This window comes from Mastacembelus armatus, chromosome 1 (assembly GCF_900324485.2).
Source record: "Mastacembelus armatus chromosome 1, fMasArm1.2, whole genome shotgun sequence".
Taxonomy (NCBI): Eukaryota; Metazoa; Chordata; class Actinopteri; order Synbranchiformes; family Mastacembelidae; genus Mastacembelus; species Mastacembelus armatus.
The window spans coordinates 14852564-14866915 of record NC_046633.1 but is presented as its reverse complement, the minus strand read 5'-3'; the positions used below and the strand labels follow the sequence as shown (position 1 = coordinate 14866915).

Genomic DNA, 14352 nt, shown 5'->3' with positions numbered 1-14352 from the left:
GTTTATTGCACTACCACAAAACATCTTAGCTGTTATCTTTTACCATCACTTTGATAACAGATCTAAATAAAGTATGTCACCATGGTGAAACCTTTGGGTGACATTATTGTGATTCCTAATTGGGTCACAGAGTGTCACATCCCTAAAGTCTGACAACACTGTACAGAGGCTATGGCATACCTTCACTCATGTATTGTAGCCACTGCTGTGACTCAGTTACACCATTTCTTAGTAAAGACAACACTGATACTTCAAACATACAGATATTTCTCAAAATGAAGATAAAACTAGAGTCAAGCAAAGCAGGTACACTGGAGGTAATGCAAAGTGTAAAGGCTAATGAGTTTTACCTACTGGATGTTTATTGCTGTTCACGTGTAACAATTAAATTAAAATACCATATTTAAAGCAACACCAAGCTCATTTGACTATTATGGTTAGTACCAGTCAGCCTTTTTAAACAGCTGGAGAAAAATCAGTACTGTATCAGCCTGGGCACTTATGGAAGAAAACCTGCTTTAAAAGGACATTGAGTTTGAAAGGCAGGTGGGGTCAAACAAACAGATACTACTGAGTCGCATTATCAGAAGCTGTAGAATTCAGGCAGTATATCTCACCATCTGCTGCTTTGAAGCTTGTGAGTCCTCCAGCTTTATGGAAATGCAATATTAAAATACTGAGGTGCCACTTAAAAAACATTTATGCATGTACAGCTACACTATTACAGTCACACAACTGTAAGGAAACCTATAAAAAAAAATCAAAGGATTTCTTAAGTATCTATTTTGTGAGAACACAATTTATATGTGACCAGTATTGACCAACTTTATTTTTCTCTTTGTCTTCCTGTCATGTGTCCAATGGATCAAACTAAACCCTCCTCAGTAGCACTGTGCCTTAGTCTGTCTTTTTCATTCAGGGACAAAGGCTTTTCTGACTTCTATTAGGGATGGAAAGAGTCCTGAATGTCTTACCACATTGTTATTCTTTTGGGTGATTGTCAGTGTTTTATTTATTCTGACCATGGAAACACCACACTGTATGAATCATATTAACGTTTGCTGTCCTGCTAGTATTGTTGAGCTGCCTTTATTCTTAGTATGTTTTACTGTTAAACCACTAATTTTACATATGATCAAAACAAAAATCATTTTGTGTGTTTGTCTGGACTGTTGCAAGCATAATTAAAAATGTGTGAGTGTACTGAGTGTAACTTCAATTGATATTAACTGATTACCTACTGAAAATAACTCAAAGCAGTAATTTATTTGAGTGGATGACTTTTAATAGCCACTTTAAGCTTAACAGTATGTATAAAAAATGACTTATTTTATCATGTTTAAATGCATTATTCCCATTGATTAATTATTCTATTTATTATTTCTAATCTGATAATTATATTTTTTTTGTTTTTAAAAATTGACGTAAATAAAAACGAAACAAGACCTGAAATTTGCCACTTAAATTTCATGCCTTTGTGGGCCAGCTTGAAAGCTCGGGCCCGGGGACCTGAGGCCTGCAGGGCCTCTCTAAGCAATGCAGAGAAACTCATTTAGAGCCAGGATCACACACAGACAGAGGGCGTGGCAGCACCAACTCCTGTGCAACTTAATGAAATAAATGAATAAAACAAAGGCTACTAAAAAGAAAGAAATGCGGCGGCTATCCCGTGCAGGACAGGCGGTGTGTAAAAGCGATCGGGGCCTGCAGAGATCCAGTGGCTGCCCTGTGTGCCCCGTGAGCGAGGCGACAAAATAATATCACGTGATCCAAAATGGGCAGTCCTCTGACGGTGCTGAAAAAAGCCATTTTCTGGCGCTGCTGCAAATTCTGTCCAAGTCCAAATAATTTACCTGGATCCTCGGTGGGAGGAGAGGGAAACTTTTATGTCTAATCAGGTAGGAACGACGCATCGGTGATCGCTGTTTATCGGGCACATCGCACCGCCGTTTGCTGAGGCGCACACAAAGTGCACGGTGTCACATTTTGAGCCTCTCTTGTTCGTCTCCTGATACAGCCCTGTCAGTGAATTTAAGATGGCTGCTTTGCCAGTGTGATTTTCTGTGGCTCCGCACCCCCATCGGTGTCGGTGTTTTCAGTGGATGTGTTCGGTGGCGGAGCTCGGTCGGAAGGCGCAGCTCCGGAGAAATGGAAACGCTCTTTGTTGGTCCGCTGGTCGAGCAGCAGAGCTGATGCACAAGATGAGGCCACACCGGGGCTATTCAATGATCGGCTGCTGTGTACCACCACACAGCCTGCGATTAACTGCTCGACTCCTGCTCTCATCACGTCTTATTTTTTTTGGTTTCTTAATCGCTACAGCATGTCATTAGAGTTGTTTTTGTCGGACACGGGTTCTCTTTGTTGTGGTTTCACAACCCGCTGTCCCAAGGACGAGCTGCAGACATTGTCTAAGAGGAGCTCTGTGGAAGCCACTCACTGACCATATGGGACAAGACTAATAACCTAAACAAGCAGTGTGCACATTTCCAAGGTCTACTGTGCCCTGCTGTGGTGCAACAGCCTCTTATGTTATTATTTGCTTCCTCTGCAGATCTGTCCAGATGGATACCATGCAGCCCAGCCGGATTAAAATCACAGATCTGAATCCACACCTCACATGCCCACTGTGCGCTGGTTACTTGATTGATGCTACAACCATCGTAGAGTGCCTGCACTCCTGTAAGTAACGAAAGCAACACGCTGTATGCGTGCTGTTGAGATCAGTATAGACCTTACGGTTTCATACATATTAAACAGAGCTCCTGTTGTTGTATTGCTGGGGTGAGCATGACGTGACGCCCCGCTTTAATGCTTATTTTTAAAGTCAGGCCTGTGTGAAGGCCACTTCAGGGAACATCTGTGTGCTCAGTAATAATGTGACACGTGAAATATCATTTTCATTTTTGTTGATGTTGTGTACCAGGTGTTGCCTATGCAGGCTGCTGATTTTTATATTATATTTTAGGGACCTTCCAACAGTTGCAATAAAAATGTAACTAAAGTAGTGTTGCATTATTATAGTACATTGCTTTGCAGTTGTCGATTCCACTCGATGAACTAGATGCAGCACTGATGATGTGTTCTAACATATATCTGTGTTTTGCTCTGTAGTCTGTAAGACATGCATTGTTGCCTTCCTGGAGACAAACAAGTTCTGCCCTCGATGTGACGTTCAGGTTCACAAGACGTGTCCACAGCTCAGCATCAGGTTAGCTGGAATGGTTTATACCAGGTTTTGCATTTTTTTGGGGGGGAAAACAGCACACCTGAATGCCAAATGTATCATCCCTAATAATGTATATCTTTTTCTTTTTTTTTTTCTAGAGCGGACAAAACTCTACAAGATATTGTTTATAAGCTTGTTCCGGGGTTGTTCAAAGGTTAGACCACTTTTATTTGAGGCTGTAAAACAACAAATAAGTCTAAAAGCCAGATCAGTCGCAGTCGCCGTCTGAGGTTTTCTTTTCATGATACCTTTCTTTCTGGATCCAGATGAGATGAAACGGAGGCGGGACTTCTATGCAGAGAACCGTGTGCTGGAACCAGGGGAAGTGGTGGAGACGTTCAACATAGCAGAGGATGAAATCATCAGTCTGTCCATACAGTTCTATGAGAGGAACAAGTGAGTCTCTTGTTTTCCAGTTTTGCACAAAAATAATGGTGTAAATTCTCAATGTTGGGTCTGTTAATGGGGAAGTCCCTGCTGGGAGAGGTGTAAAAAGATGACACATACTTACCTGGCCATGCACAAAGCAAATGATGGAGTAGAATTACTTAAATAATTCATGTTAAAGTAGAAAAAAAAAAACAGATTAGTCTCAGGAAAAGCACTGGTTCCCATTCTCTGAGAGACATGCTTTAACAAAAAGGTTCCAGTTAAACTCTCAGTACATTTCAGTGAATATGCTTTTCTGTGCAAAGGAAATAATTAATTACTATTTTAACACCTTTTCTTTGTGTGAAATATTTTTCTGCAGAAACAGTGAGAGGCAGTGTTCAGAGGTGGAAGGAGACAAGGTAAAACCCGAGTTGAAGTGAAGTTGAGGCCTGCACTCTTGATGTTTAATGTGGTTTTGTGGTCCTCGCTCTGCATTGACGTGCCCTGTTTCTGCTCTCTTCTTTGTTCTCAGTCCAACGGTAAACGCTTCCTGCAGTGCCCGGCAGCCATGTCCGTCATGCACTTAGCAAAGTTCCTCCGAAGCAAGATGGACATTCCCAACAACTACCGGGTAATTAGATACAAGGCAACCTTACTATGAACTTACCCATAATACACGGTTGAAGGTAAAATAATATCAAATATGCTGCACACATGAAGCGCCGACTGAAGCGCAGTGTACAAGAAAGGAGTGACAAATGCTGGCTTAAAATAGCTACTTATACTATGTTACATATTTGTAGCGCTTAACAAGTGAAATCAGATACAAACAAGCAGAATAGGCCCTAAAGCCCAGTCTCATATAACTGCCAACAGTGGTGGCTTTGCAGATACCACAGTTCTTACTAAATAGGAGACATCATTGCTGTTTAAAGTTCCCAGTATCTTGGACTCACAACCAGAAGGCAGACATGAACGTTTTTCCCCCACTCTGATGTTTCTGTTTATCTAATATACGATGTGAATGTCCCAGAAAGCTTAGCGGCTAGCGACGCTGCATACACAGTACAAGGTAAATTGCCATCATTAATAACGGAACTCCCACAGCTCTGGGATGTTTCTGGTCAAAACTAGTAGTTAGTATCAGTTAGTAGTAGTTAACTCATAGTTAGAGTAACTGCACAAGGATACCTTGACCAAAGTCTAAATCATTTAAAGATGGTGTTAATTGATGTAATGTAATTTGCATGCCTGTTGACCCATCTCCACTATTTTGGTTTCCCATTGCATTATTATGGTCATGTCCTCTTCTCCCTTGATCCGAGCCTGACAGCAGCTTGCATGCTGGTGAACTGATGAGCACCATTTTTGCTCAAATAATGTGGTGCCAGTTAGCTGGAGGTAGAGACTCAAAACTTAGTGTCATGTTTTAATTTTTCAACTTTTATGCAGGAGTTAAAGGCCAGTGGAAGTCAAACTGGTATGGTAGCAGTACAGGACTTCAGCAGTAGGTTCACCAGTACTGTGTTAATATTCATTCAAAGCTGGGATGGCAGTTGGTTAGTGTGCCGCAGATCACTGTTTAACTCTGTTTGACTCTTTAACTTAGGATTTTTCTTAATATCTAAATATTTTTCTAACCTGCAAACAGTAGGATTACTGGGGTGAACTCTGGCTCATGGTGCTGCTTTAGTTCAAAACTATTTTGGAGAAATCTGGTCAAAACTTTATTGGAACTTCAACTCACTTTGACACGTTAAGTTACTGAAATGGCAGGTATATGCATCACCTGTCAAACCCTGCTGAAGTCATGAGCTGGAGATTGCTGTTTTCTGCTTGTATCTTTGCTTTTGAACAGTGCAACTGTGTCTTACAGGTGGAGGTGTTGTATGGGGATGAGCCCTTGAAGGATTACTACACACTAATGGATATCGCCTACTTCTACGAGTGGAGACGAGTAGGTTTTTAAGTTTTTGACAGTTTGATGCATGTTGTATGTTTTTAGACCAGAGTTCCTACCACCTGAAATTTACTCCTCTGAACATTTGGTAGGTGGATGCTTGGAGTTATGACTCTCCAATCTCTGTGATTATTAGGGATGATGTGTGGGTTTGTTTTTCTCACAGCATACAATGTGAATGCTGTTCAGTTTTTTAGACTTGTTTACTACAAGCTGATTTCATCAGAAATTGGTGTCAAATAACAAGTGGTGGCCAAAAAGAAAACAAGATATTCTGAAAACAATCAATTACTATGAATTTGATAAAACGGGAACATTGCCAGCATGGTCACTTATATTTATTTTTATATTCTAGTTGTGTTGGATAATTTGGCATGATAGTTTCATCTTATGAGATCCGTTCCTTTGGTTTGATCTGTTGCTGTATGGTTGACCATTTGCTATAAACTCTTGATAAACCTGTTAGAGATTCTTTACCTAAGAATGAAGTGAGACAGACATGTCATGCTATGTTCATGTGAATGAAGGAGCAAGTCACCCAATGTAACAGTGTGGCCCACAGATGTGTTTTACATAGTTTCGACAACAGTGGAGCTCTGGTTCAGTTATAGTAGGTTTTGGCTTCCTAGATCACACTTGTTAGTAGGATCAGTTCATTAATGGTGTCTTTTCAGGGAGTAGTTGAAAAATAAAGGTTATAACTCATCTCACGTTAAATTGTAACATCAAAATTGTAAAATAAATTTAGTCCTGTCTGTAAAATCGCCAAACAAATGTCCTATCAGCTACTAAAACCGTGTCTTTCTCTGGGCAGACTGGACCCATCCCCCTTCAATATCTGGTCAAACCCACCCGGAAGCGAAGGAGGCCGTCCCAGTCTGCAGCCCAGGGCCACTCTGATGGCGTCAACACCAGCCCGACGTCAGAGAGCGATTCCCAAAGTGACAAAGTCCACAGTCCTGCTGCACCCCAGCCCCCACGAGCCTCCTTGCAGCCCAACCCTGCGTCCCACAACCCGTCTCCCGCCATCCAAAGCTCCAACGGTACCACTGTGCCCAACAACGCTCAGCGACACACTCTCGCCTCCAAACAGGGCACCAACACTCGCAAGGTGACTGTCAACGGCACGAGCTCTGCGGCTGGCAAAGAAGAGGCGAGGGGAGGCGACAAAAGCGGTTTGCCGCCGACGACCTAACATGTCCAAATCAGTAGGGAGGACAGTGTTTGAATTGCTCCCTTCTTTCTTTCTGCAGAGCAAAAAAGACGAGCTCAAGCCCTTTTCCTTCTGGACAAATGGAAGGCAGATTACTGTTATCTTTCAGCAGGAAAGACTGAAAACGTGCAGCCAAATAGACACTTGTATGTATGTGTGTGTTTGTGTTAGACTAGAACAGTGCACACATACAAACTGTACAGTATGTATCAAATGTGAGCATGTGTGTATACATATGTATAAACTTATCTTTTATACAAGATTGTAATCATTTTGTATTGTATATGCAGTGGGTCTCTTTCATTTCCATAGTTTCCATCAATATCAACTTGGCTTCCAAAAGACATGAGACAAAATGCTGAAATGCATCGCAGTGCACATCACTGCAAGTGTTGGATGTAAAGAAAAAAAAGCTAGGTAATATTTGCCTTCCAACAGTCCTGTTGTTAACTGCTGTATAAAATGTCCAGTATAAGCAATTGCTCATCAGGTCACATGCATACATTTCACAAAACTGTTGATGCACTTTGTTAAGTTCAGATCACAGTCCAAACCAACCAGTATTTTCCAACAGGAGAAGAATTTCTGTTCTACAGAATTTCAAGCACTACTGTGCTTTGCAAACATACATTTATCAGCACACTACATTCTCTCACGGCAGTCAAAAAAAATCAAAAGGGATTTGAAAATTTGGCCATGTATATTGTAGTTCCATACATTTCAACATTCCTTTTGTTTCTTTTCAACAAACGATACTTTTTTTTTTTTTTTTTTCTTTAAATCTGCCATACGTGCATGTTTTAGGTCAATAAAATGTTTACTTACTAGGTTTTTCTGACCTGACTGTCCTGTGTATGATTTCCAGATGAACAGGTTGTGTGCGTGGTACATTGCAAAACATACCAGTATGTACAAGACAAAAATTGAAGTCAGTTTATTAATAGAGCAGTGTATAAGTCTTAAAGTCTATTTTTCAGTAGGAGCCTGTGAAGAGAGGCCAGTGCTGGAGAGATGTGGTGTCTTTGTTCCTGTGAGCAGGAAGGCTGGCTGACTGAGTCCTACAAAGTGAGTTGCAGTAGTTGAGGCAAATAAATGCATGTACTATAATTTAAAAGCATTTCTTAAATTTTAAACAGGGATTGGACTGGTACTATCTGACCAGTGTGCAAAATGATCCTGACATGAATTAAAGCAGAGTGTTGAAATACATTGGAACAACACCTGCAACCAGGTATAGTGACTATGTTGATTCCCCAGTCAACATGAAATGTACTGGATATTAATACTTTGAATGAGTTCTCCTTAAATGCACAAAATAGGAAAATGATAAGTGTGGAATCAACTCACCTTTAACAGTGTCATCAAAAACTAAACATCACAAAAAGAAGCATTCATTGCTGAACGGTCTAACTGACAACTCAGTGTATACTGTACATTTCTTCATTTAACTGAAGGGCATATAAATAGATAAAGGTGTTAATATACGGCACTTTCATTAAAGCTTTATATGACACTGATTCTGTGGGATGAAATTATACATTTCTTTATGCACAGACTTCACAGCATTAAACATCAATCACTAGAGCTTTAAAATTCTAGCCAATGGACTGCCAATACTTTTTTTATCTGCAACACTATTCACAGTGACTTAATACAACCAGACATGATAAAGGACAGCTTTATGGGGTGGCTAAATGTCATGCTAGACAAGTGGATCACAGTATATATCATTAACCCATAATGTTTCTGCAACACATTAAGGTGACTGACCACTGACTGTGGTTAGGGGGCTGTGGTATCAGCCTATTTGCAGTGAGTGATCATAGTATGATGTTCTGCGTTCATGGAGTGCACTGACAGACAGAGCCAGTTGAACACATTTCTGTCTCTAGCCCCGGACAACAAGCTTGTTCTCCCAGTTCAGGACTGACATTTTTTTTTTTTTTCACCTCTCAGTCAAACCAAATTCGGCAGTAATCTTCCTGCCTCAACAGTCAGTTTGGTCATGTAGAGGAGCAGATACAATGAAGTCCTGCTTGTGTGTGCCATCACAGTACGGTGGGTTGTTCGTGTACTTACAACCACACAACCAAACTGTGGCGTCTTTGTCCGGGATGAAGCGTAGGGGGAACAAGCCCTGGGCTTTAAACTTGTGGGATCCATCGCAGAAAGGCTAAAAGGTAAAGACGCAGTCAGAGAACGTTCTTTTGTTGTAGCCCAGACAGGACTGAGACAAGAGGATGTTACAGGTGGTTCTCACCTGATTCCTGCTGTGCCCACAGGTGCACCACGAGTAACGCTTTCCACCAACCAGCTCCACTTTGAAAGGCTTCTTAGAGGGGATGACTGGTTCAGGAGGAACTGTTGAGAGCTGCATCTGTGGACAGTAATCAGTTTCTTTTATTATAAGCAGCAGCACTATCAGGTGCCAAGTTCTCTGAAGGAAAGGTAAATATGCATTAACTCTAAAATGTATTTAGCTGCTGTTTAAAACTCCTACATACCCACCATACACAGGTGTCTGCTCTTGCTTAGCGCTTCTGCTAGGACTGTTTGTGTGACTGATCAGCATCTTCCTGACTCGCCTTTATCACAGCAGACATGTTCACACATCCCAGCAGGAAAAGCACTGGATTAATCAACACTGAAAACTCCTTTTAGGTGAGCTAGCTCCAGGGTTGGAGTGTTCTGCAAATTTGCCAGAAAAACACCAAAACTGGATCTAAATTGTAGGGCAGGGTTCTCCAACTCCAGTCCTCGAGGTCCTCTGCCCTGCTTGTTTTCCAACTATCCCTGCCCTACCCACTGTTGATTACCAGGTGTGTTCAGCCATTTGAAGGACTGGAGTTGGACACACCTCGCTGCAGGGGTAAGTGCACAGAAGCAAAGGCCTCAGCAGGCTATGACTGAAAAAAAAGGTGAGTGGGAATGGGAGTATGTGTGTGCTTGAGTGGTCTAGTACTTCTGTGATGCATCTCTTTCAGCTGATAATTGCAACAAGTAAAATAATCATTTTAAAAAGTAGAACTCAGAGGTTTGGGTTCTAAAGTAACTGTGTAATAGTCATCACATATTTCTAAGCTTCCACATGGTAGAACAGCTGTTGCTGTGTCCTAAGTGTCTGAGAATTGGACCCTAGACAGCAATGTGGATAACCACACCCAGACCCAGACCAGTTATTGACAAAAAACAAAAAACAAACAAACAAAAAAACCAAAACACTAAAAACCTTGACATTTGCTAATGAAAGACCAACAAATTACAGTTAGGTAATAATCTTTAGTATCACCCCTTGTAGGGAAATATAAATGTCTAATCTTAAAAGCTTCAGCCAACCAGCACCTTTATCACCTGTTTTCTAATTCATTGAAATATAACATTTGCAAAAGGGAATACTGAAAAGACTTAATTTACCTTGGAAGCTGCTGTAACACGCAGCCCAGGCTGCCTCAAGGGGAAACTAATCCACCTGTGGTCTAACTTGGCCACCAACGTGCTCATGTTTCCAGACTTCAGATAAGACGGAAATCCGAGGAAATAACACAATGCTTCACAGTGCAACAGCTGACCGAGGAACACTTCCTCAAGAGTCATGTGTTAGTAGTTGAACCAATCAGGAGGCGGCTGTCGGTCAGTGGCAGATTAAAGTCAAAGAGATGAACGAATCGATGAATGAACAAATCAATCCTGTATAGGATTATTCACCACGAACCCTAAGACTAGGACTGACACGTCTTAAGGTCTAAACCTGTGCTCATTAGGTTTTGACTTGGTGAATACCAATATTTTGGGGATCCAGTGTTCAGATATTTGACAATCATTAAGCCTAGAAAAATTAAAACAAATTAAAATTAAGACGTGCTGAAAATGCATAAAAAGTGTCTATAGTGACTGAATACATTTAGCTGCCATTTACTGCTGATGGAGAGCAGTAGAATGAAGTAATTCTTTAATTCTCCATGAAAAACCCAATAATAGCAAAAACAAGAAAAAACAGCTGGAAATTAGGTCACCATAGAGAAACTGATACACTGTTCATTTGCATTTTCAAAGACAAATATTGAAATATATCCTACACACACACATATATATATATATATATATATATTAAAGATTAGTTGAAAGAAATGCACATCCAGAGTTGCAAAAAAAAAAAAAAAAAACCCCCCAAAAACGTGATGAAGAAATTCAGGTCTACAACATGATGTGTGTGTGATGAGGATACGAGGCCTGAGGACCATCAGTATTCCCATTACTGTGCTGCTTCAGCATGAGGACTTTTGAGAACTTGCTTGCTCTGTATGTAACAGACGCAACAACAGTTTTAAAGCACTTTATTGGCTTATGCATTTGTATAAGAAAGTGAAATACAAAAAAAATATTCAAAAGCTGTGCAGTCTATACAGAGAAAATACCTGACAAGTATGATGATGATAAATCATTGCACAATATTTGAACCCATCTTCCCAATAAAAACAGCCGTAAACGTATGTTGTCATGCCAAAGGTGATGGCTTTTACAAGAATACAATCTTACATGATTCTGCTGATTTTTTTTTTTTTTTTTTTCTTCTTAACATTTATTGCAGTTACTGCTGCTGGACACCACATGACATCTTGAATGCTGGTCACTTAAAGACACCTTTCACGGACTTCACTACATCCTGGACGATCACTGTAAAATGCGAGCCATCGCAGTAAGGTGCATTTTTTGTTTGCTTACAGGCACACAGCAGCACCCTGCTGTCTTTGTCAGGGGTGAAGGCAACAGGAGAGATGCCTGGTGCTTTTGACCTGTGAGTTCCATCGCAGAAAGGCTGACAGAGAGTGAGCAAAACATATTTTTAATGAGATAACTTGATAAATCTGACGTGAGAACTCTTCTAAACCATACTACAGCAAATGGATTATTAGTACTACATAACACAGAATAAAACTTCATCTGAATTTCTCCATATCACTCTGTAGTGTGCTCCAACACAAAGATGTAAGTATAAGAATGAGTGAGGAAATGCGTGAGTGAGGAAATTGGTACAGCCTGTCTGACAATTTCATGGCCCCACCACGCCACACATGCTCACCTGTTTCTTGCTGTGTCCACAGGCACACCAGGCGTAGCGTTTCCCAGCAGACACCTTCACTATGTAGGGCAGCCGGGCAGCAGGGATGGGCTGCGTGGATTGCTGACAGCACTGCACCTGCAGACAAAACGCACCATCATACGTAACACACAGCACTGGATGACAACATAAGAAATATACTGTCAGACTCACTTTATTATTTATATAAATAAATGCCTTCAGGTGCCTTTCCTTTAGGCTCTTTAGCAAAAAACACAAAACAAAAAAATGCAGGTGCGCTGAAAAGTCATCAAGGGATCGTCCAGTTTATTTCCACATTCAGCTGCTTCTGTAATGACTGAACTGTGAAAGTTAAAATATACAGTGGTAAGAAAAAGTATTGAAATTTACTAAGTCACAGAAATAGACAATCATATTAGTCACAACAGACAAACACAATGTGCTTAAGCTGATGATGCACACTCAATTTTAACGTCTCATGTGTTTATTGAAAACGTGAGGACTAACTACCTCAACAAAAATTAATTGGAGTCAGTAGTTTTGGAGTCCAGTTGATGAGTTGGAGTTCGGCCACATGCTTAGTAGAGGCTGGGTAAAGCAGCAGTACAAGGACCCTGAACGCTGATGAAAATTCACCACAGAATGGCTTTAGAAAAAGAAACTGTGCCTTTTGGAGTTGCCCACTCAGAGCCTGGACCATAACCTCTTAGAGATGCTGTGGAATAACTTCAAGAAAGCTGTTCACACCAGACATCCTACAAATGTGTCTTGAGCCGAAGCAGTTCTGCGAAGAGGAATTGTCCAAAATTTCTCCTGAATGTGGAACAGGTCTGATCAAGTACTTGCTTGATGTCACTGCTGCCAAAGCAGGTTTGTGTGTTTTCAGCTTCAGCACGTTGTGTTTGCCTATTGTGGTGACTTAGAAGAAAGATCAGATTGCAGTTAATTCCAAGGGGTTTACATACTTTTTCTTGCCACTGTAGATGCATCCCTGTGGTCACATGAAGGTATCTCTTGAACCTCTGATGAAATTGTAATGTAATTGTAATTGTAATGGAATAATCAGAATCTTTTCAGAGGGGGGAACAAACTGGATATAACACATCACTTCTGATTATCAGAGCTTTAGGTGCACAGTGTTAATATTACCAGCTACTAAGAAAACATTCAGAGAAAGTGATGTTTGCGTTGGAACAATTAGATTTCATTATTGAAATTTAACACGTTAGTATAATTGAACAAAAACAGTGTGAAGCAGAAACCTGAGATCTCTAATCAACTGAAGAAGAAGCCACTTGGATGAGTGGTGAAATGTTTTTTCTCAGCAACAAGCAGTCCAGCTGCCATGACTCACTTCACTTGGTCGACTGAGAATCTTCACAAGACGAAAAACAAAAAAAAAAGAGATTTCTCGTCTGTTGGAAATGTTTTTTTTTTTTATGTACCTATGAGTAACAAAAAGTGGGCCTTCTCTCAGTTGTTCAGCTAATAACAAAATAACAACACCAGCCATTGGTGCCAGGTGGGTGAGCCTTTCCTACTTGAAGGTGCTGCTTAGTCAGTTGTTCATCCTAGCTGATGTGGGGATGAAGGCTGTAGTTCCCAGTGCAGCCAGGCAGGGGTCAGTTTGATCTGTGGGCTCACACATATCTGTACACTTAGTGTTCCTAATGCTTCGGTTTGTTTGCTCAGTAATGAACACAACAGCTTTGATTAAAGTCATAACACAACCAGCTACAGAGAACGAAAAGAAAAATGATCCCTTTTGTGTATTATATCGACTGTGTATTCTGTACTGTAGACTGTCTAGGACTTTCTACCTCCAAAGATGCAATAGGCTACAACATGTAAATGCAGTATTTTTTGCTGACTGCACTCAATATCTTATTTCACTCTCAAGACTATCAACCGTCCCTTGCCCTCACTTGGACCACTGCAAATGCCTGCACAGACCTCACCTTGGACCAGGACGCAGGCAAAACGACCACAGGTCGTCTGAGGGCCAGCGCGTATCCTCTACGCACTGCGACTATTAGTCTGAGTGCGTTCATTGTATCCGGGTTAGCGTTAAATGGACTAGACGCTAATGTTGCTGTTTGTGCACAGACCTCAGGTCAAAGTTACAAAACGAGCTCTTCTGTCACGGGGCAGCTGATTGGCTGGTGACGACAGGACTCTTCTTCGTCTGTTTTTTTCCTACGTTGGTTTGAAAACGTAATGGCGCATTACCGCCACCAACTGAACAGAGTATGAATCGAAACCTGAACCTTTTGCTCACCCTAAAAACAGGACTTTACCACAAGCCCCCAGTATCATAAGCACACTAATTTAATGAGTACACTTAAAATGCCCCCCAAAAAATTTTTACATTTACTTTCTGAGTATGCACACTCAGAAAATACAAGCCTAAAGATCTGGCGATTCCATTAACTGTTTCATGTAAATAACTTTGCTCTATCCACCAAGTATCCAAAACCCCACAACATAATGTAATTAGT

At 40.9% G+C, this 14352-nt stretch overlaps 3 protein-coding genes across 3 annotated transcripts; 1 reads left to right on the top strand and 2 right to left on the bottom strand.

Annotated features, from left to right (window-relative positions):
* Window positions 1-1783: 1783 nt before the first annotated feature.
* LOC113128688 (polycomb complex protein BMI-1) lies at window positions 1784-7427 on the top strand. The gene is made up of 9 exons (XM_026304186.2): window positions 1784-1898; window positions 2555-2682; window positions 3115-3211; window positions 3328-3383; window positions 3496-3625; window positions 3981-4020; window positions 4134-4232; window positions 5478-5558; window positions 6376-7427. The coding sequence occupies exons 2-9, from the start codon at window positions 2565-2567 to the stop codon at window positions 6754-6756; spliced, it is 1002 nt and encodes a 333-aa protein (XP_026159971.1). The 5' UTR covers window positions 1784-1898; window positions 2555-2564; the 3' UTR covers window positions 6757-7427.
* A 1279-nt stretch (window positions 7428-8706) lies between these two features.
* LOC113128689 (CDGSH iron-sulfur domain-containing protein 3, mitochondrial) lies at window positions 8707-10330 on the bottom strand. Its single transcript, XM_026304187.1, has 3 exons — window positions 10189-10330; window positions 9035-9151; window positions 8707-8947 (listed from the first exon to the last, which is right to left on the bottom strand). The coding sequence occupies exons 1-3, from the start codon at window positions 10273-10275 to the stop codon at window positions 8762-8764; spliced, it is 390 nt and encodes a 129-aa protein (XP_026159972.1). The 5' UTR covers window positions 10276-10330; the 3' UTR covers window positions 8707-8761.
* A 761-nt stretch (window positions 10331-11091) lies between these two features.
* Window positions 11092-14159, bottom strand: LOC113127941 (CDGSH iron-sulfur domain-containing protein 3, mitochondrial-like). The gene is made up of 3 exons (XM_026302886.1): window positions 13813-14159; window positions 11855-11971; window positions 11092-11590 (listed from the first exon to the last, which is right to left on the bottom strand). The coding sequence occupies exons 1-3, from the start codon at window positions 13903-13905 to the stop codon at window positions 11402-11404; spliced, it is 399 nt and encodes a 132-aa protein (XP_026158671.1). The 5' UTR covers window positions 13906-14159; the 3' UTR covers window positions 11092-11401.
* Window positions 14160-14352: the final 193 nt, after the last annotated feature.